This window comes from Mastigoproctus giganteus, chromosome 7 (genome assembly GCF_048544385.1).
Source record: "Mastigoproctus giganteus isolate SK-2022 chromosome 7, ASM4854438v1, whole genome shotgun sequence".
Taxonomy (NCBI): domain Eukaryota; kingdom Metazoa; phylum Arthropoda; class Arachnida; order Uropygi; family Thelyphonidae; genus Mastigoproctus; species Mastigoproctus giganteus.
This window is the reverse complement of record NC_143581.1, coordinates 71,160,559-71,184,892: the sequence shown is the minus strand read 5'-3', so window position 1 is coordinate 71,184,892 and position 24,334 is coordinate 71,160,559. Positions and strand designations below refer to the sequence as shown.

At 36.7% G+C, this 24,334-nt stretch overlaps 1 protein-coding gene across 5 annotated transcripts in view; it reads right to left on the bottom strand.

Annotated features, from left to right (window-relative positions):
* The window catches only part of LOC150082988 (uncharacterized), a 1,785,507-nt gene that overhangs the window by 1,163,270 nt on the left and 597,903 nt on the right, over positions 1-24,334 (bottom strand). For all 5 annotated transcript variants that reach the window (XM_090377722.1, XM_090377724.1, XM_090377725.1 and 2 more), the window contains one exon: positions 12,227-12,351. In XM_090377722.1, the coding sequence (XP_090233848.1) occupies positions 12,227-12,351 (125 nt within the window). The remainder of the gene's footprint in view (positions 1-12,226; positions 12,352-24,334) is intronic.

Here is a 24,334-nt window from a genome sequence, read left to right as displayed (position 1 = left end):
CTGACCCACAAGTTCCAGTCAATATCTGGGAATTTAAAATCTCCCATTATAAGACAATCTGATTTACTGGCCCACTCTATTTCTCTGTAAATCTGTTCATTGTACTTATCAGAGTCATTCAGCCTATAACACACTCCTACTGTCAATTTTGCTTTCCCAGTGCTATTGTCACACCAAACAGACTCAACATTGCACTGTCTGCCTATATCAACTAGATACACTGCCTTAGAATTTATGCTTATATGTGTTTCTTAACTAATAATATAACCCCTCCTCCCTATCCTATCTGTCCTTTTTGTACATATTCTACTCCCCAAATTCCAATTCGGCATTCCTTATATCTGTGTAACACCGCACCTCTAATATCCCAACAATATCTGCCTTTGATGTTTTGATCAGCACTTCAAATTCATCAATTTTATTTACTATACTTCTAATATTAGTGTACATGCAAGTATAGTAGTAGTAGTAGTAGTAATGGCACCTGATGCAAGAAAGCAAGTGTAGGAGCTTATGCAGCATCAGCCAAAAAAAAAAAAAATCACACCATACCCTCCAATTGCCTGTCCAGTTCCTCCTTAAATTTATTTAACCTATCAACTTCCACAACGACAGATGGAAGTTTGTTCCAGCAATTAACCACCCGCTGGCTAAAGGCAAATTTCCGCACATCTATTTTACATCTATCCTTTCTTAATTTGAACTTATGTCCCCGTAGGTTCGTATTCTGAACAAGTGGGAGGATCCCATCAGAATTCAGCGTGCTCAACCCATTCAAGGCCTTATAGACCTCAATCAGATCACCGCGCAGGTGTCTAGTCTCCAGCCACTGCAATTTGCAGAACTTAAGCCTCTCTTGGTAAGAGGATCCCTTCATTCCCCTCACCAATCGTGTTGCTCTTCTCTGTACACGCTCAAGCAAATCTACATCCTTCCTAAAATGAGGCCTCCAGACCTGTACGCAGTACTCAAGGCGTGGCCTGACCATTGCCTTATACAGAGGGACAATCACCTCCTTTTCCCTGCTAGCAAAATTCCTATATATCATTGACAAAACCCCATGACCTGCCCTGGCAGCCTGTCTGCATTGCTCAGAAAACTTCATATCTGACTGCACAATTACTCCCAGGTCTTTTTCATTTTCTACCACCTTAAGTGTAGTACCACACAGTTGGTACGTTTCTCTGGGGTTACTTCTACCCATATGCAGTACTTTGCATTTGTCAAGGTTAAACTTCAGTTGCCACTTCTTAGTCCATCTGCCCAAATTATCTAGATCCTGTTGCAGTAGCACACTGCCATTACTGTCATTAACAACCCTGCCAACCTTCGTGTCATCTGCAAACTTCGACATTAAGCCTGATATACCTTCATCAATATCATTGATAAATATACAAAACAACAGTGGACCCAACACCGAACCCTGTGGGACTCCACTAATAACATTAGTCCACGAAGAGCAGCACCCATTGATTACCACCCTCTGTCTTCTCCCACTTAACCATCCTTTTATCCATTGTAGCAACTTACCCTTAATACCATTCTGCTCCAATTTGTACAGTAGTCTTCCATGCGCAACAGTGTCAAAAGCTTTCCTGAAATCCAAGTATATGATATCAAAATTATTTTTTGCATCCAGTTTCTTTGTGACCACATCATAATAACCAATCAAATTTGTCAGACAAGACTTTCCCTTAACAAACCCATGCTGTGTCTGAATTATTGCTGCAGTCTTGTCTAGATGATCCTGCAATGCATCTTTAACCAGTGACTCCATTATTTTACCCGGAACAGAAGTTAAACTAACTGGTCTGTAATTATTCGTGTCACCCTTCGAACCTCCTTTGTGAATTGGGGATACATTTGCACATCTCCAGTCCGTGGGAACCTCCCCTGAATCCAAGGATGCTCTCATAATTATGGCTAAGGGTTTGCTTAGTTGCTTTGCCGCCTCCTTTAATATAACTGGATAGATCCCATCCGCCCCAGGTGCCTTTCTTATGTTTAACTTCAACAATTTCTCCTCCACTTTGCTCTCAGTTATTACAAAATCATTAAGCACACTGCTACAATTTGATAACCTTCTTCCATTTTCAAACTGTAATGATTCCTCACGTGTGAATGTAGATGCAAAATACTCATTCAGTTTGTTTGCTATCTGAGCAGGATCATCAACAGTCGAACCATCGATGTCAAGTGGACCAATCATATTCAGCCCCTTCCTTTTAGAGTTTATATAAGTAAAGAAATCCTTGCTGTTTTTCTTAGCATCTTTTGCCAAAGATTTCTCGTAATCCGCCTTTGCCTGCCGAACCTCCTTTGTGACCTGATTACAGACTAGCTTATATCTGCTACAGGCTTCTGCGTCGCCTGATAATTTATATGCATCCCATGCATTTTTCTTCTCTGTCACGAGTCTCATTAGTTCATTTGATAACCTAAACCTTGAACAATATTTCTTCATCGGTATGAAAAGTCTAGTAGCTTCCACGATTAATTCCTTGAATGCTTCCCACTTAGAATTTACTGTTTGTAACATCGTCAGTCGATCCCACTGTACAGAATTTAAAAACTGTCTGAGACCACAGTACTCCCCTTTACGGAAGCAAAAACCCTTTCCTTTACCCCTGATGGTAGTTACCTCTTTGAGTAAATCCCACTTCAGCACACTGTGATCACTGCCACCTAGTGGTTCTTTATCTGCAAATTCTTAATACACGAATGATCACTGCTGATAACCAGATCAAGAGTATTACTTTCTCTGGTTGCCTCTCGAACATGCTGCTGCAGAAAACAATCATCCAATAAATCCACAAAAGTCTGACTAGTGTGTGAGTGACCAACCCACAAGTTCCAGTCAATATCTGGGAAGTTAAAATCCCCCATTATAAGACATTCTGATTTACTGGCCCACTCTATTTCTCTGTACAATTGTTCATTGTACTCATTCGAGTCATTAGGCCTATAACACACTCCTACTCTTATCTTTGCTTTTGCAGTGCTTATGTCACACCAAACTGACTCAACAGTGCACTGTCCATCTATATCAACTGGATGCACTTCTTTTGATTTTATGTTTTTCTTAATTAACAGCATAACACCTCCTCCCTTTCTGTCCTGTCTATCCTTTCTGTACACATTGTACTCCCCAAATTCCAGTTCTGCATTCCTTATATCTTTGTGACACCACGTCTCTGCTATCCCAACAATATCCGCCTTTGATAGCCGACCGGGCTAGCAGAGTGGGTAAAGTACCTGCCCGGCAACCCAAAGGTCGCGGGTTCGATTCCCGCCTCGGGCTTGGATCAAAGTACTGCAAAAACCTTGGGAGGTGCAATATGGCCACAGAAGCCGATGCGCCAACAACTATCAAATCAAAAAAAAAAAAAAAAAAAAAATCACCGCCTTTGATGTCTTGACCAACACTTCAAATTCATCAAATTTATTTACTATACTTCTAGCATTGGTATACATGCAAGCATACATGCTCCTATGCCTATTCCTTGTTACCCTAACACATCCCATATACCCAACTATTCCAGGATGACTGCCATCCGTCCCTGAAACCCCCAACACCCCTCGCTCCAGGTCGCTTCTTATTCTAATAGAAGTTGTGCAAGAATCACCTTCACCTCTGCCTGCGGTTACTGTTAAACTATTAGTCTTTGTATCCCCCCAAGCTAGCAGTTTTCCGACCCACCTAACACTGCCTCGATAGCATCAGCAAATATTCTTGCACCCTTTCTATTTAAGTGTATCCCATCCCTGTAGAAGCAATCTCTCCTGTTAACAAGTACAGTCCAGGCTGAAAAAAATTCTACCCCTTGAGCCTTGCACAATCTTTCCAGGGCCGAATTGATCGACAAGGCTCTCATCATATACTCCCTCCTATCGTGTCTGGGCAGAATTGCAGACACTTTCAAATGCAACCCTAATTCTCGGCTTTTTTTCAACAGTGACCTGTACTTGTTGAGTAATTCTGCCGGTCTCCTACTCTTAATATCATTAGTGCCAACGTGTACAACTATATCACCTTTTGTGCCCTTGAAAGATGATATCCGCTCTACAACGTCATCAACCTTTGCCCCTGGCAGACATACCCTGGTCCTGTTCCACCTATCCTTTTTACATAGCATGTTCCCCGTTTCCCTGACAATAGAGTCACCAACAACTAATAGTTCCTGTGGGACCAGCGCATTCTGCCTTGGGGGTTGCCGCTGTGTTGCGTGATGACCAAGTGCAAGCTCTGGCGTTGATGTGGGCAGCTGAGAGCTTGATGGGCCCCTCAATTTATTTCCTTCGAGGGCATCCACCCTGTCCTTCAAACTCTCATATAGGCCCATAACAACAATGAGTTGTCGCCTGATTTCCTTACACTCCTTACATCGCGCACACACAAAGACATCCCCCATGGCAATATCATGTTCCGTTCCAGAGAGTTCGGCAAACATTTCACAAGTTGCACATTTTTTTAGGCTGTGACGCGTTGGAGAATCGCCCCCCTCAGTTCTCCCCCGAGTCACAACACTCCTGCCACTTTGTGCCCGTTGCTTTGCTGCTCTAGTTCGGGGCATGGTAGTTTAAATTAATGCATGCACTTGTTCTTACTTTTAGTTACCCTAGCACAGTTCATGTATTTACTTGTTCCACGATGACTCCCAATAGTCCTTGAAATCCCCAGCATCTTGTTTTCCAGGCTGCTGCTCGTTCCAATAGAAGCAATGCAAGAATCCCTTTCACTTCTGTCTGTAGCTACTGTTAATCTATTAGTCAGTGTATCCCCCTCAAGCTAGTAGTTTTCTGATGCACCTATCATTGCCTCAATAGCATCAGCAAATATTCTTTCACCCTTTCTATTTAAATGTATCCCATCCCTGTAGAAGCACAGTCTCCTGTTAACAAACACAGACTATGCTACTGTAGCTACTGTTAATCTATTAGTCTGTGTATTCTGACACACCTATCATTGCCTCAATAGCATCGGCAAATATTCTTTCCCCCTTTCTATTTAAATGTAACCTATCCCTGTAGAAGCACAGTCTCCTGTTAACAAACACAGACTATGCTGAGAAAAATTCTACCCCATGAGCCTTGCACAATCTCTCCAGTGCCAAATTGTTTGGCAAGACTCTCATCATATACTCCCTCATATGATGTCTGGGCAAAAAATGCAAACACTTTCAAATTCCACCCAAACTCTTGGTTTTTTTTCAACACTGACCTGTACTTGTTAAGTAATTCCGCAGTTCTCATCAATGTCATTTAAGAAAAAATCAGAAACAACAATAGTCCCTGCACTAGTCCTTGAAGAGCTCCACTTCTAATACTAGCCCAATCTGAAGATTAACCATTAATCACAATGCTCTACCTTTTTACCACTGGAACAACCGAACAGTAACTGGACTAATCATATAGAACTAAAGGAATGAATGAACAAATTTATACTGTGGTAGAAGATTAAATGGATAATTTAGATGGAAGGCATGCAAGGTAATCATGTCAATGTGTGCACAAGATAGGTGTAAAGATTTGAGTGAATGGGACTACTTATATGTAAGCAAATGTTAAAGATGAATGAATGGAAAAATGCTGTATATGTTCTCAGATGGAGAAACACACACACACCACAAAATATATTCGCAGTGTCCCCCCATTTAATTAGGGCAGCACCAGTGCATTAGTTGGAGTTCCAGTTCCCACTTCCCCTCTCTTTCTGTCTCCTATTGTTCACCCCATATACTTATATTAATGAGAACAGGCAGTTCATTCTTGAGGATACAAGAATGAACTGCCTGTTCAAGAATGAATTGCCATGCTTTTCTGCAGTAAACCAAACCCCCCCCCCCCATCACCTTTTCTTTTCACAATGTGGGCTGTCCTTACTTCGATTGGAAAGCAGCTTACTGACTCCTGCTTCTGGCACATGAAGCCAGGCTATCTACTAAATTTAATTTGTACTTTATCTGAACTTGATTGCAGCTTTCTGGATGCCATACAACATAACACTTTAATATGAAAATAACATGATATACATGGCTAACTGTGCAGAGTGTGCTGAACATCACAGAGCACAGTGGCAGTTTACAGGGGAATGCTTAGGTACTGCCTAGGCATAGTTCTCACAAATGTCCTGCAGCCATCCCATCTATCTGTTGAGTTTACTAGTAATACCATGTTCCAGCTTATAGAGTAATTCTTATGCAAGACAGAGTCAAATGCTTTAATTTATGCAAATAATATAAAAAAATTATTGTTGTTATAAAAAACAATTATTGTTTGTTAATACTAATGATTTATCAATTCAAAATATTTTTAAATTATGCAAATTAATCAGAAATTAGAAGTGAAACTTTATTGTGTTCCTTTCCTTTAATGTGAAGCTCTATTTATAATAAAAGCAGTGTTATTCAAATTGGCAGCTGTACAAGTCAAGAACATACTAGCAAGCATTTCAAATATGGGAATCAACTGTACTGACTAAAAAAAAAAATAAATAAAAATCTATCCTTAGGATAGCCTAGTTTTATAACCACCTTCTTTTTCTGCTCAACAGTTACTTTATCCATAGCAGAAACTTGTCCCCAATGCCACATTGCGGAAATTTATACCGCAGTGTGGCATTGGGCTTTTCACACTGTTCCACAAAAATATGGAATAGTATGAAAATGCATGAAAAACCACCGTTGGTATAGTTTTTATATGCACCTCTATATAATCTATCTATCCCCAACACCAAAATTCTATGGTTGGAATTTTAGTGGGGGATTGCAAAGAGGTGTACCAGAAGAAATCTGCACCTCCATAGCCAGGTAGGCAGGAGCAGCAGTGCATAGCACACGCTTCTTGATTAGACCGGGGTTTGAGCCCATGCCCACCAAATACAGAGAATGCGGAAAGGTCAGGGAATAACCACTGCATATCCCCGGAGCAATATGGCCTTAGTTGCTTATGTTCCTAAAAACCAAATAACAAACAAACAAACCAGAAGAAATGGGTAACCTTAGGGAATAGTAGTTAGCAGCTGATAGTTTTTATCTCAAAAACAGCCAGTAAATTGAAATACCATGTCCCTGTAACAATCTGGGTGTTGTGTTTATTTCAGGGAAATATGTAGAAAAATATAAACTCTTGCAAAAAAAAGTAGTGGAGACTTTGGGATGATCTACTAGCTGAATGGAGGAAACATGAGGAGTACTTATAGAACAGAATACCAATTTAATGCAGTTCATGCCTCCTCAATACTGGAAAAGAAAGCAAATATATATAAAGAGGAAATTTGCAAAACTATCAAGTAAAAAGGTGGAATAATGGCTGGCATAGGTGGATGGACAACAATTCTAATCTCCTGTATAGTTATTTTCTACAACATATCAGAAATAAAAGTGTGGCAAGCTACTTAGTGAAGCGACAGCAGCTATGGATATGACTGTCTGCATCCTACAGATTAGCATAGAATCAAACAGCATTCGTATCTTTAGGACTGCTAGATATAAATTAATAAACATTGGTACTCTCAAAAGGATAAGGAAGGACCCTGCATATCTGTTAATCTTGCAGCCTCTTTAATCAAAAAAAAAAAAAAATCAATGAATATTGTGGAAGGACACAAAAAAGCAGGCCATAAAAAAGCAGGTACAATGACCAGCATATAGAAAGGTCAGACAGGACAGGGATGAGGGCATGCTTTTGGTTCAAAAGCACATATTAAAAATTATAAACGAGACTAAGTATATTACTACCTAAATGGCAATGATGAGTATAAACTATACAGATAAATAAAATGCCAATAAATCAGAATGCCTTATCATGGGAAATTTTAATATTCCAATTATTGATTGGAACTCAAGTCTGCAGCTCACTCAGTAGCAGAAAATTTCTCAGTTAGCCAGATGATTGCTTTCTATTTCTATACCTACATATTAGAGAGGCCACAAGAAAAAGCAATATTCTTTATCTATAGTGATATCAATAGCGATCCAACCATAAAGTATTAAGGATCTTCAAGTAAAGGAACCACTAGGAAGAAGTGATTATAGTGTTTTTAATATCATATTTAAAAGGGTAACTGGAAAGAATTTTGTTTTTGCAAAGGTGATTGTAATGGGGTCACACCTTCTTTAAATCACTTTAGGACCAACTGAGTTTGTTAAAATATGAAAATGCCAAAAGAGAAGTATCATTGAGGTAATCAAGAGATTATTAAGTTTCTTATACCAGCTAAGAGATGCTGTTCAAGGTGTAGACCAAAACGAATGTCATATGGACACTGATTATACTGGTCTGTATTTTAAGAAAACTTCTCTGATTTTATTATCTGATGTTAAAAACCTTAACTTCCATTTTTAATGGAAATTTCAAAAGTTGAAATTTGCTCTATCATTTTGTATTTTTATAGATTTCACAAACAGGTTATTTTTATATAAAAATACTGATAAAAATATGTAAAAACATAAATATCAAAGGCTACATCCTCTTATGAAGCATATATGCCCCAAACTGGAATTCTTATACACTATACTGAGTTAAACTTGACCTTTTTGACTTCCTTGGGCAGCTAGTTTCGGGTAGCTTTTCCTCTTTTTAGTATCCAGCAGTAATTAGCCATCCTATTGCCATTCCCTTTGGTACTTTTTTCCATTTCTTTCATATCCTGATGGAATATTTTCCTATGTGATTCACTTTAATTACCTAAAACTACCTAAACTTTTAGGGAAACAGTTGAGATAAGAGTGCAACAAGAAATGTACCTTTAACAGTCATACTGCAGCCTAGTTTTCTGAACTTCTCCAGCATGTTACTCACAATCGTCTCATAATCTGGGTGTTTATTATTTCCCAAAAAATTGAATGCTACATTTTTAAAGACAGTCCAAGCATCTCTTTCACTTTGGTTCATGGATTCTTCAAATACAGAGTTTAGCAGCAGCTTGGATTTGAGGTCCAACAAAAATTTCTGCTCTGATTTTTTTGCATGGAATTTAGTGCAAACATACTTAAAACAATTTCCTTTTTTATTCAAGGCTTGGGTGAACTGTTTCATTAAACTCAGCTTTATAGGCAAAAGGAGGTAACAGCAGTTTGTTGCAATTTACTAGTGGACTGTCTTTAATTTTCTTCGAACCTGGTATCAGAGACTGTCTTGGTGGCCACACTTTCCTTTCTCAACATTTAATTCTTGCTCATCTATCTCACTCACAGAAATCAAGGCATTTTCCACACCATGATCCAACTGGTGAAGGTGGTACTGATAGTTCAGGTCCATTGGTCTTACAATGGCTGAAGTAATGTTGTTGAGATGCACGATGCTCTGCTTGTTCTTCCCATTATAACCTGGTACATTTATGGAATAAAAATAGTAGTCAATAATAATATCTTGAGGTTTCTTCCATGCCATGTGAATGGCAAATGTCACGGCTTTCATTTTACCATATTTCTACAACCACAAGTCCTCCACAAATATACAGCCAACTTTATTGGGAACCCAACTTTTATCTTGGTAATCTAATTTAATTTCAAATTATATGCCATATACATTTTTCCCAAATGATGATATATCCTGCCTTTCTGCCATAACATAATTACTGCAAATGTAATAAAATGTATTTGGATTGTTCACACAACTACAAGTTGCCATTGACAATGACACAGACTATGAAAATCACATTAGAAGCAGATACTAGTTAGCATGACTGCACCAGAAAACAACTGAATGCAGATTTTTCAGGTTTATATAGCTACCTGATCTGCAGGTTGCAACATGTTTAAACATTTATAAGCATGTCTATACTGTCAGTCACAAAGGATGTAGTATGTATTTAGGATGTATTCCATGTATACCATGTATACATGATATGATGTATTCCATGTATACACGATATGTGTATACATGGAATGAACAGTTAAGAAAATAATTCTTATTGTTTGTAAAAAAAGCTGCATATAATAGGCAAAAATGGTTTGGATTTTTATTAGCACTAAAAGTACACCCAGATGCACCATGAATTTTGAAAACATCAAAATCTGTGAAGACCAAGGTTATTTAATTGCAGAGAAGAAAAATGCATGAGATGATTATAAATTTCCAGACTCCTATGGTAAGAATTAATTAACCAATCGAGTTATTCAGATGGCTGGTACACATAGCAATCTGAATAACTTAATTTGGAAACAAGTTATTTACAGGACTAGGCATAAGTGGATTCAGAGTAGGGACACTGGGCACATTTCCCCCCCCCCCATCATTTTTTGGAGAATATACAACAATCGTTTAAATTCCTTTAGCTACAAAAAAAAAATTTTGTTTTCATTGTTAACATAGGATTTTATCTATTTTTGCATTGTGGTTCAGCTATTTTCGACTGACTACAGTTGGAAACTCTAATGTTGATGTGATCGCCATTGTAGTTTGAGGCATCATGCTGTTTGGTCATGCATTACTTCAAAGTAATTCAGACTTTAGCTGTGTGCCTGTGTCTGCCAGTTGCATTATATTTGAGTGCCATATTTGTTTTGTTCTGTGCATTATTTTGTGCCTTGTTTGTGCACAAACAATGCACAAAATGGTGACCCCATCACAAATGGTGCCTCTCCTGTCATTTTTTTTTCTGGATCCGCCACCGGTATACTTTAGGTATACTAAAGCAGGTTATGAGAAGTCAGTGGTGAAGAGTTCAAAGAAAAGTAGCATTGAATTCTTTGCTTATGTTAATAGTAGAAGGAGGAAAGCTATTATAATAACTTTTAGGGTGGGGCTAGCAAACATTAAATATTGACTGGGAGTTAAATGATTTTATGATTACTAAAAGGAGGCTGGAAGAGAAAGTTCTGTAAATAAAAGTGAACAAAGCACCCAGGGCTGATGGAAGCTTTCCAGTTATATTAAAAGAAGTAGCAAAAGATGTAATACTGAGTATAAAATCAGTATTATAACTAATCTCAGTATTATTACATACATAATACTGAGAGTCCTTGGATTCAGGGGAGGTTCCAGCTTGATCATTATATCAGGGAAAATAATGGAGTCAATAGTTAAAGAAGTAATTGAAGATCACCTTGATATGAGTGGAACCAAAGGGTAATCATAGCATGGATTTGTTAGAGGGAGATCACATCTGACCAAATGATTAGCTATTATGAGGTCACAAAAAAACGGAACTGCATGCAAATAAGTTTGCCGATGACACAAAGGTAGAGAGGGTGGTCAATGACTTTAATTAGGACATGTAATTTCAAGATCTAGATAATTAGATAGATAGTTCTGTCATGAAAACTTTACCATTAGAAATAAAGAGGTGATTATCCCATTGTATTAAGCAATAGTTAAAGTAATATTAGTAAACAAGTCTGGAAATTCATTTTAGAAAGGACATAGATCTGTTGAAGAAAGTGCAGAGGTGAGCAATGAACTTAGTTGTGAGAAAAAGAATATTCAAAGCAAAAAAGACTGAAGTTCCGTAAATTGTAAAATCTGGAAAATAGGCATCTGTATGGTGAATTAATTGCATTGAACAAGTTTTTAAAATGGTTAAGTAAAGTAAATGCTGACGAAAGCTTGACTTTTTCTCAGATGACAAACAAAAGGGGAAATGAATTAAATTTTAAAAAATGATAGTTACAGATCAGATATGCAATAATTCACATTCAGCCAGAGAGTACCTTATTGGTGGAATAAATTTCCACTTGGTGTTCTTGTGCCAATACCTGAATTTGATTAATAAATTTCTGAAAATATTTTTTTGGATGATCTAATATAAAGAAAGCACTTGCCAGTTTCTAAATGTATTTTCTTCCTCTTTTTTTTTAGTAATATTCTAATAAAATTTTTATAAAAATAACTTTATTTTGTTTTATAAAGTAAAGGTTGAGGAGTTATATTTCAACAGAGGCACTGAAGTAATTTCAAAAGTGTATGCATTTCTATATTCAATTTCTGTTTTGGGGACACTTTTTTTCTCTCCAGTGAATTTTTGCTGCATACATTTCATAATGATTATATTGAAAATAAAACTGAGTGCAGTTCATAATAATCAATAGTTCTAATGAGAAAATTCTGTATCACAATGCTTTTTATGTATTTTATTATAAAGAAGTGTGCCACTGTTACTTAATTTCCTTTATAAAGAGAATTTGAGACTATTTTATTATTTAATAACAAGTAAAACAAAGATTCTATTAGGAAAGATAAATTATGAGAGAAAGCACACATTAATTTTAATAATAAAACTTACAGTTATCCTGGTTCATCATGAAACCTGAAAACTGATGCATTGTTTTTGCCCACATATTAAGAGGTGTACTACTTTGAGGTATCTGTTGCAGACTGGGTCCGACCATTTCCAAGAGTGCAGAAAGACTAAAAATAAATAAATTAACAATGTTTTAGTAATACATATAAATTTAAATGAAAATTCAAGAGATGTGTCACATAATTTCGGACAGTAGAAGAAATTTGTCACATAAGCTCAGAGAGAGTAGCAGAAGTGTCCCAAAGAATAACCTTAATTCTTGGTTTAACTTTAACACTCTTTACAAATGATATTTGAAATTGTAAGTATTTTTAGAACTTTCTCATGTAGTTCAGTTCCCTGTAATATTACTGAAGAAGGAATTTAGGAATTTTGATTCTGACATATCTACCATTTCTCTTGTTTATTTCTATGATAATTTGTGTTCTTTGCTATTAATAATTAATTACTCTTTGTTTAAAACAAATAATGTGTGTCACTTCATTATCTTATGTCTTAGGATATCCTGAAAGAGGTATTTTACTGCTGTCTTCTTCTTAAAGATCTGCCACCTTTAAACAAAATTTAAATGAGCTCTATTACACAACCTGTTGAAAGAAACAAAGGCAGCCTTATTAGTTTTGGTTTATACAAAAATTTAATGAGGTATTTGTGCAAGCACCTCATTAAATTTTTGGGGATTATCCAAGCCCTTCATTAAAAAACTTAGTTTCATAAAATTTAACACACTGTTTTAACCGGATATGATCATAGCTGATATTCTTTATGAGCAAGCCCCTTGTTAACAAATTGGCAGGACTTGCCAAGTTCTAGGGTTTTCACACCTGATATTATTTGCACTTCCTAAATTACCAGAATGCCCTCTAGTGGGTCAGGTTGTTATTCTCCCTGTTCTTTGAATATAATAATTATCACTGTTCCTTCTCTGATAGCCTTTGAAAAACTGATTCTTATTATTACACCTTGCAATATATTAGATTATTTGAAGAGGTGCAAGACTCTATTGCTATTCTCCTCCTACCTTTGTTCTCCTTTTTTTAATATTTGCTGGTTTCCACTTTCCTTAAAGAATGGTATAGTTTATAGCTGGATAAATTGATCATAAATTGGTGTTGTCCATTGGATTAGCTATTTTTTGCCAGTAAGCTCTAAAATTATATAGTAAAATATGTAGTCATTTTGTGATATATGGCTGACAATGAAGCCAAAATCTGGACTAGCTATAGCCAAGGTAACTGACAGCTTTGTTAATTATGGTTTAGATATATTGAATACTGCCACCCTTGACAATGTGCCATTCAATATGTTCTCAGATTAATAACCGTCAGCTAATGTTGTCTAAAATAAAACACTTCTACAATACTTATAAAATTATAATTAAGTGGAATAAAAGTAGTTTAGACACCATTAGGTGAGTTTTCCACATTTAATTAATTTTCCTTTAGGATAAATTCACTTTGTTGGGAATCAAGATACATCTACTAGGTGGTAGATGACTCTCATCAACCGATGCAATACCACCACTTTGCTTATTGGAGGCTTAAAGTGGTGGAACCCATGTTTATTCTCCACAGCTAAGTTCCAGATAACCCTTCCCCATCACTTCCATCATGAAGTATGACTGATGACTTTTGAAGTTATGATGGACATCATGGCGAGATCCAATCTTCCTTACATTTCGAGGGTACAGCTCTAAAACAGTGTTCGCAGGCCAGCTGCTAGTTAGTACACTGGACTGAACCTATTGGTAACTCTTTAGGAGGCTTCCAGATCAGCCAGTGTATAATCTTGCTACCTCTACTCTGCTAGACAGCGACTGGAGAGAGTTGGAGTAGTGTGTATGCGGAGGGCATTGCCGAGGCCATGTTATGTCAAGGATTATATTCTTACCATGTGTACACCATATCCAAAAATTGCATTACTTCATACAGCATTCCCCCCCCCGAACACACACACTTTTTCTTATTATTGAATACACCATGAATTGTAAAACTAATAGAGTGAGCTTATCTGTGAAAAGATCTAAACCTCCCAAACACTTCCTAATTCATTTCACAAATATACGTAGTCTCAATTCTAATCTCAATGATGTCAATTTCCACTTGCAGTCTGCCAAACCCCATGTACTTTTTCTGACAGAAAATCAGTTATTGGTTGATTCAACTACTGCTCATCTCAGATGCCCAAATTATTCGCTGTATGATTCCTTTTGCCTCAAAGGTGGTACTTGTGCACCGTTCTGATATTCCCTGTCAGAGACTTGGTAATTTTGAAATCTCCTCTGGCTTAAAATCTCTACCTCATTCTGCCAAATTCATCTGTTGCCTCTACCATTCTCCCAACTCCACTAATCACTTGGAGCTCTATGACTTCCCCTCTTAGCAACTTGACTTACTCCAGTCCAACTTTCCTAACAGTGAGGTAATTTTCTTTGGTGATTTTAATGTTCACAACTCTGGCTGGCTTCCGTTTTATAGTCACACCGACCAAGCTGGGCAACATATTGAGGCTTTTGCAATTACTAATGACCTTGCACAGATTGTTCATTTACCTACAAGAATACCAGACAATCCTAACCATACAGCCAACACGCTTGATCTCTTTCTCACAAACAACCATTCTAAGTACACGGTCAAAGTGAGTGGTCCTTTAGGCACTTCAGATCACAACTTGGTGTTGTCTCTTTTCCAATGGAGCCTTTATCTCATGGCTATTCCCAACTCCGTGTTGTTTGGCATTACAAGAATGCAAAATGGATGACCTGCGAGATTTCTTTTCTTCTTTTCCTTGGTTGGACTACTGTTTCAAAACTTCTGATGTCAACTTTTGTTCAGATCTTGCCAGTGAAATTATTCTTGTAGGAATGGAATTCTTTATCCCATGCTCCACTTTAAAATCTTGTCCTTTATCCAAACCTTGCTTTTTCAATAAATTTGCTAAGGCCGTTGAAGAGAAGAATGTTGCATATCGTAATTGGCTTGTTTCCAATTCTTCAGTTTCATTTTCTGCCTACACCAAAGCTCGCAACAATTGTAAAGCAGTTATTAATCAGTCCAAACTAGATTTTGAACAGGCTAAGAGCAGAAAACTTTCTTCTTGCCCTAATGGTAGCCGAGCATTCTGGTCTCTTGCCAAAGCAATTGGCCGCAACTTTTGCCCATCTCTGCTCCCACTTCTGTCCAAACCAGATGGTTCTGTTGTCACTTCAGCCAAGGATAAAGCTGACCTGTTGCATCCCATTTTTCTTCCAACTCATGTATTAATGATCTTGGTAAAACACCTCCCACCATTCCCAACAAGCTCCATTCAATGCCTCCTGTGGTCTACCGCCAAAAGGATGTCAGAAGGATTTTGACAAATCTTGATGCTAAGAAAGCTCCAGTTCCCAATGGTATTTCTCCACTTGTTCTCAAAGCTTGCCCCTGAACGTACTCCTGTTCTTTGCCACAAAGAACGTACTCCTGTTTTTTGGCCATCCAATTATCATCCTATTGCAATTGCTTCTACTCTTTCTAAAGTAATGGAGAAATTAATTAACAGCCAACTCTTAAACTACCTAGAAACCTTCCGTCTGATCAACGATCACCAGTATGGATTCCGTTAGTATCGATCCACTGGTGATATTCTGGCTTATGTTACCCATTTATGGACAAATTCAATGGAAAAGTTCGGTGAAACACAAAAAGTTGCTCTAGACTTCTCAAAGGCTTTTGATCACGTTTGGCATAAGGGTCATCTAAACCAGCTTGCATCTTATGGTTTGCCAACCATTTTTTGTAATTAGTTATCCAGTTTTCTCTCTGATTGCTCACTGAGGGTGACAGTAGATGGCTCTCTGTCTTCTAACTTCTCCATTAATGCTGGTGATCTCCATGGCTCAGTTCTTTCCCCCACTCTTTTCCTCTTGTATATCAATGACCTTCTTCCATCGACTGGCAATCCTATCCATAGTTTTACCAATGATAGCACATTGCATTCCACTTTCCATTTTGAGAAACCTTGCCCTGATCAATCAGCTTCAACTTCTCGAATATCTGCTACCAATTCCTTTAAATGCTGATCTCCTCATATGTGAATGTAGATGCAAAATACTCATTCAGTTTGTCAGCTACCTGAGCAGGGTCATCAACAGTCGAACCATCAATATTAAGTGGATCAGTCTAATTCATCCCCTTCCTTCTGAATTTACATATACAAAGACCTCATTGCTGTTTTTCTTGGCATCTTTTGCAAGAATTTCTCCTAATCTGCCTTAGCCTGTCTAACCTCCTTTGTGACTTGATTATAGACCAGCTCATATCTACCATAGGCTTCTGTGTCACCTAATAATTTATATGCAACCCATGCATTTTTCTCCTCTGCCACCAGTCTCATTAGTTCATTTGACATCCATTTAGGGCTAAACCTTGAACAGTATTTCTTAGTTGGCAAGAAAGAGCCTAGTAGCTTCCAAGATTAATTCTTTGAATGCTTTCCATGTAGAATTTGCTGTTGGTAACATCATCAGTTAGTCCCACTGTACAAAATTTAAAAACTGTTTCAGACCACTGTAGTCACCTTTATGAAAGGAAAAATTCTTCCCTTTACCCCTGATGGTGGTTACATCTTTGAGTAAATCCTCAAATTCATCAAATTTATTTACTAAAATCCTAACATTGATGTACATGTAAGTATACAAGCACCTGTTCTGACGCTTAGTTATCCTAGCACAGCCCATGTATTTACTTGTTCCATGATGACTCCCAGCAGTACTTGAAACCCCCAGTACCCTGTTTTCCAGGCTGCTGCTCATTCCAATAGAAGCAGTGCAAGAATCACTTTTACCTCTGCAAGCGGCTGCTGTTAATCTATTAGTCTGTTTATCCCACAGCTATTTCAATTTTTTTAAATAGAAAGCAATGCTTAAAGCATGTTATGTAACTTTTAAGTTTAAAATAAATTAAAATATTTAAAACAAGCTGTATATATTCAAATAAACAAAAAACATTAATTTTGCTAAATTTGCAAAAATGTTTTTAGACATAAAAATAGAAACATCAGTCTTTTAGTCTCTTCAATTTTCCAGCTTAAATGAAAATTAACTAGGTGAAATTTCAAACATGTTTAAACATGTTTCTGCTTATTATATATGGGGGATCTTGCAAAGTTTGGTGAAAGACAATATTGAACAGTAACTGAACAGAGCTACACATTTTCGCAAGACGTTAAGTGGCATTTGATTTATTAATTTAAAATTATTGTTTTTCGCTAACTTTTGGTTTAAATTTAGTAGTCTAGTGTATTTTTGTGATTTCCTGATTAATTTGGTGTTTTTATTCTTTACTTGCCTTTGTAATTGCTTAAAAAAGCCGCAGTTGACTTCTGCTGCCATTGTGTAGTATTAATAGGAACGTTTGTTTTAATTCTGTCACCATTGTTTTAGTAATTGATATAGCAGAAACTGGAAGTTTCTATGTAGCTTATAGCAGCAGCATAATCAGTATTAGAAGAGATTTATAAGCTATAATTTATAGCACTACTTACATGTTTTAATAACTTAACTTTATCACATAGAAGTGTAATGTATGATATTAATATTCACAGAGCTTTTAGTATCAGCGATTTGGCGTAGATAGAGTATCACAAATATGCCATGCAAAAGTTCGAATCAGGAAGATTTGCAACAGATAGTTAAATTTATTATCTGTTATAACTACTTAGAAGTTACAAACATAATGTTATAGCATAATACATATAAGTTAAACTTAATAGGCGATACGGAATTCATATAACGTAATTTTGATGGGAGATATGATATATATATATACACCATAAGCTCGATATTGAAATATATATATATATTCAATAACGTAAACATCATTTCATAACCGATGCATAGTGTTATTCCTGCATTGGGAATTAAGTTTAGCATAGTATTTTCAATTATATTGAAATTTAATCGAAATTAAATTGAAATTTAATCGAAATCAGACCAGAGCAGCAAAGCAAAAGGCTCAAGTTACTGGAAGTGTTGTGGCTTGGGGGAAAACTGAGAGGGGATTATTCTTGATTCACAGCCCTTTGAACTGTACTGCTTGTTTCATATGTTTGCGGAGCTATCAGGAACAGGACGTGATATTGCCAAGGGTGTGAGTGCTCGATGTAAAGAGTGTGAGGATGTTATGCATCAACTCAGCATAGTTATGGGCCTTTATGAGAGCTTAAAGAACAGGGTCAATGCCCTCAAAGGATTTAAATTGGGGTGCCCATCAAGCTCACAGCTACCCACATAATCAACAGAGCTTGCACTTGATCATCAGGCAACACAGTAGCAATCCCCAAAGCAGAATGGGCTGGTCCCACAGGAGCTTGTTGTTCTCAGTGAATCTATTGTCAGGGAAATATACTGACTGTGCAAAATGGATAGGTGGAATAGGACCAAGGTATGTCTGCCAGGGGCAAAAGATGATGACATTGTAGAGCAGATATCATCTTTTAAGGGCACAAAAGGTGACAATGTACACATTGGCACGAATGACATTAACAGTAGGAGATAAGCAGACTTACTTAACAGGTACAGGTCAACATTGAAAAAAAGTTGCAAGTTTAGAAGGTTGAATTTGAATGTGTCTGCAGTTCTGTTCAGACAAAATAGGAGGGAGTATATGGTGAGCCTTATCAATCAACATGCCCTTGAGAGATCGTGGAAGGCTCATCAGGTACAATTTTATTCAGAGTGGTCTGTGCTTGTTAACAGGAGAGATTGCTTCTAAAGGAATGGGGTACACTTAAATAGAAAGGATGCAAGAATATTTTCTGATGCTATCGTGGCAGGGGCAATAGGTCAGAAAACTGCTAGCTTGGAGTGGGGGGGGGATACACAGCCTAATAAATTAACCAAAGCGACAGGCAATGGTGAAAGTGATATTCTTGCACTACTTTTATTGCAAATGAGCAGAAGCCCAGAAAGCAAGGTACTGCAGATTTCTAGAACTGCCTGGAGTCACATGGAACAAGTAAATATATGGGTTGTGTTAGAGTAACTAAGAGTAAGAACCAGTGCATGTATACTTGCATGTACACCAATGCTAGGAGTACAGTAAATAAATCTGATGAATCTGAAGTGCTGTTCAAGACACCAAAGGCAGATATTGTTGGGATATCAGAGACGTGGTGTCACACAGATATAAGGAATGCAGAATTTGAATTTGGCACGTACAATGTGTACTGAAAGGACAGACAGGATAGAAAATAAGGAGGTGACATGCTGTCAGTTAGGAAACACATAAAATCTAAGGGAGTGCTTCCAGTTGACATGGGTAGTCAGTGCGATGTTGAGTCAGTTTGGTGTGACATAAGCAATGAGAAAGCAAAAATGAAGGTAGGAGTGTGTTATAAGCCTAATTACTCTGATGAGTACAATGAACAACCATACTGAGAAATACAGTAGGGCAGTAAGCCAGAAGCTTGTGGACCGGTCACTTGCACTCTAGCAAGAATTTTGTGGATTTACTGAATGATTGTTTACTACAGGTTCTTCACAGCAGTGAAGAACCTGTAAATAAAGGAACCACAAGGTGACAGTGATAACAGTGTGCTGATATGGGATTCAATCAGAGGTAAAATCGATTTTACCTCTGATTGCAGCTTTCGTTAAACTATTAGTATGTGTATTCCCATCCCAAATAACAGTTTTCCAACATACCAACACTGACTGAACAGTACTAGCAAATATTTTTGCACTCCTTTTATTTAAACGTACATATCATCAATGTTTAAAAAAAAAAAAAAAAAAAAAAAAAATAGTCCCTCCTGTTTAAACAACTGCAGGCCATACTGAGAAAAATCCTACCTCCACGAGCCTTGCACAACCTCTCTAGAGCTGAACTGAGTGTCATGCATTCTCTCCTATCATGCATTGTCCACATGTAATAGGAGAGAATGCATGACAATCAATTTAGCTCGGGAGAGGTTGAGAGAATGCATGACAATCAATTTAGCTCTGGAGAGGTTGAGAGAATGCATTATTTCCACACAATCTCCCCAAGGACACTACTAACATAACACCCAAATCAGCATTTCTGCTTCTGATCACAATTTTTTTTTTTTTTTTTTTTTTAAACCTTTACATTGCCATTATGTTTGAATTGAATAATGTAGGTAAATGAACCACTAGGTAGCAGTGATCACAGTGTGCTGAAGTGGGATTTACTCAAAGAGGTAACTACCATTAGGAGTAAAGGGAAGGATTATTGCTTTTGTAAAGGCAACTACGATGCACTGAGACAGTATTTAAATTCTATACAGTGGAACCAACTGATGATGTTACCAACAGCAAATTCAAAATGGGAAGCATTAAAAGCACTTATCTTGGAAGCTACTAGGCTTTACATACCACCTAAGATATATTGTTCAAGGTTTAGGCCTAAGTGGATGTCAGATGAACTAATGAGACATATGGCACAGAAGAAAAATGAAAGGGATACATACAAATTAACACGTGACACAGAAGCCTATGATAGATACAAGTTGATCTGTAACCAAGTTACAAAGGAGGTTAGGCAGGCAAAGGCAGATTACGAGAAATCTTTGGCAAGGGATGCAAAGAAAAACAGTAAAGAGTTCTTTACTTATGTAAACTCTAGAAGGAAGGGGATGAATCAGATTTGCAAATTTTGGTCCACTTGATATCGATGGGTTAACTGTTGATGCTGCTCAGGTAGCTAACAAACTAAATGAATATTTTGCATCGACATTCACACATGAGGAATTATTCAGCGAGGGGAATGCCAGAGGTGTATTCAACTCTGGCAGTAAGCTAGAGAATCTTGTAATAACTGAGAGTAAAATGGAGGAAAAATTGTTAAAGATAAACACAAGAAAGGCACCTGGGGTGGATGGGATCTATCCAGTTATATTAAAGGAGGCAGAAAAGGAAGTAAGCAAACCCTTAACCATAATTATGAGAGCTTCCTTGGACTCAGGGGAAGTACCCATGGACTGGAGATGTGCAAATGTGACCCCAATTCACAAAGGAGGATCAAAGGGCAACACAAATAATTATAGACCTGTTAGTTTAACTTCTGTTCCCGAAAAATTAATAGAGGCACTGGTTAAAGAAGCACTGCAGGATCATCTAGACAAGACTTCAGTTATAGCTCGGACACAGCATGGTTTTGTTAAGGGGAAGTCTTGCCTGACCAACTTGATTGGATACTATGATGCAGTCACAAAAGAACTGGATGCAGGGAATAACTTTGATATTATATACTTGGATCTTAGAAAGGCTTTTGATACTGTTGCACATGGAAGACTGCTGCACAAATTGGAGCAGTGTGGCATTGGAGGCAAATTGCTGCTATGGACAAAGGGGTGGTTGAGGGGGAGAAGACAGAGAGTGGTAATCAATGGACACTGCTCATCGTGGACTAGTGTTATTAGTGGAGTCCCTCAGGGTTCAGTATTGGGTTCATTATTGTTTTCTGTATTTTTAAATAATACTGATGATGGTATATCAAGCTTAATGTCCAAGTTTTCAGACGATACGAAGGTTGGCAGGGTTGTCAAGGACACTACTGACACTACACTACTGCAACAGGATCTGGAAAGGTTGAGCAGATGGGCTGAGAGGTGGCAAATGAAGTTTAACATTGACAAATGTAAAGTACTACATATGGGAAACAGCAACCCCAGAGCATACAACGTATCAACTCTGTGGTATTACACTGACAGTGGTAGAGAATGAAAGGGACCTGGGGGTGGTTGTGCAGGCAGATATGAAGTTTTCTGAGCAGTGCAGATGGGCTGCAAGAGTAGCTCATGGTGTACTGTCGATGATATATAGGAATTTTTCTAGCAGGGATAAGGAGGTGATTATTCCCTTGTATAAGGCAATGGTCAGGCCACACCTAGAGTACTGTATACAGGTCTGGAGGCCTCATTTCAAGAAGGATGTAGAGATGCTGGAACGAGTACAGAAAAGGGCAACAAGATTAGTGAATGGAACAAAGGGGTGCTCTAACGAAGAAAGGCTTAAGTTTTGCAAATTACAGTGTCTGGGGACTAGGCACCAGAGAGGGGATCTGATAGAGGTGTATAAAGCTTTGAATGGTTTGAGCATGCTCAATGCTGATGGGATTCCTCCTCATGCTCAGAATAATCACCTGAGAGGGCATAAATTCAAATTGAGGAAAGACAGATGTAGGATACACATGAGGAAATTTGCCTTTAGCCAACGGGTGGTTGGTTGGTGGAACAGACTTCCATCCCTTGTCATGGAAGTTGATAGCCTAAATAAGTTTAAGGTTCAGCTGGACAGGTATTTCGAACAAACAGAGGGGTGAAGTGGAAGTGGTTATTTTTATTTATTTATTTATTATTATTTTTTTATTTTAATTTTATTTTTTTTGGCTGATGCTGCATAAGCTTGCATCAAATGCCTTGATGCTTTCTTGCATAAAATGCCTCTACTAATGTTAATGCTAATGTTAGTTTTGCCACCATGTGCTATACTGATATCAGATTAGTCAAAATTACAAAATGCAAACCTAGTTCCTTTATCTAAATTGGAAATACAATGGATCACACCAGTTGATTCACTGCATTTCCAAGAGTGTGACTCTTGAAAATAATATTTCCTTCTTTCATTCCCTGGCATTGCTGTTTATATTTGAAGTGATGCAAGTATTCACAAGCACAAAAACAAAGAATAATGTATGATTTCTTGAAAATTTTTATAGGATATGAAAGAGTGAAAAGCACTTTCACCCTTTTATGCCCTACAATTCTTCTTCACCTATAAAACTTTTCAAGAAGTAATGTCTGACAAATAATACCTTTGGATAGAACAATATTCCCAGAACAGAAGTCAATCCACATGCAAGTTGCATGTTTCCAAACTTTTTAAAAAATTATATAAATTATAAATTCATAAATTCATTAATAAGTTATAAATTCATTAATTCATTAATAAATTATTTGTAAAAGAATAAGAGAAATTTACCTCCATATGATACGTAGAACACTTCCATATGATACTCTCCAGAAATAAAAACAAAAACAATTAAAAAATCGAAAATCTTACATTACAGTAAGAAATAATTAACAATAATTAAAAATCAAATGAACACAATTAAAAACCAATTTAATGCAATTAAAAATTAAGTAAAAAATTAATTCAATGAAAATCGTTTTGATTTTTTTTCATTAAATTAATTTTTTACTTAATTTTTAAATTGTGTTAAATTTATTTTTAATTTGTGTTCATTTGATTTTTAATTATTGTTAATCATTTCTTACTGTATCGTAAGATTTTCGATTTTTTAATTATTTTCATTTTAATATGTGGAGAGTATCGTACGGTAGCGTTCTATGTATCATATTGAGGTTAACTTCTCTTATTCTTTTACAAATATTGATATCAATATAGAATGTATTGAGCATTATAGCTCTGGTTCATACTATCAAATTAATAAATTATAAATTCAATAATAAATTTAAAATTCATAAATTATATAAATTATAATGTTAGTTTTACTGTTCACAGTCAAAGAAACTAAAATTATTTAGTTTTACTGTTCCAGAGAGCTTTATTGTTCACAGACAAAGAAACTAATTTATATTAAGCAGAAGAATGATTTTTTTCAAGCTAAAGATGAGAAGTGTTATAACTGCCTAGCACTCACTCACATTGATAAATAAAACATGTACATATGTGCACATATTTTAAAGAAAAAACTAAAAAAAATCTAGAAGAAATGTAAACTTTCCAGAAACCTGAAAAAAAACATGAATACCACAAACCTTCCCGAAAAATTTAAAAAGCTGGTAGATATGAGTCTTCCACAATATCTTTAAATATGTTTTTGTAAAAATTCTAAAAATCAATGTGCAATCCATATGTCTACTCTAGGGATAAATCTACACAAGTAGCACAATCAAATTATACTGTATATAAAACACAAACAACTTTTTGAAATGCTCTTTATTTCTCTTTAAACATGTGTTAGAAAAAATAACAACAACAAACTGATATTTGTTGTAATGATATTGTCATGCCTGCACTGATTAAAAAAAATACTGAATGGCTGGACTGTTAAAAAGTTAGAAAAT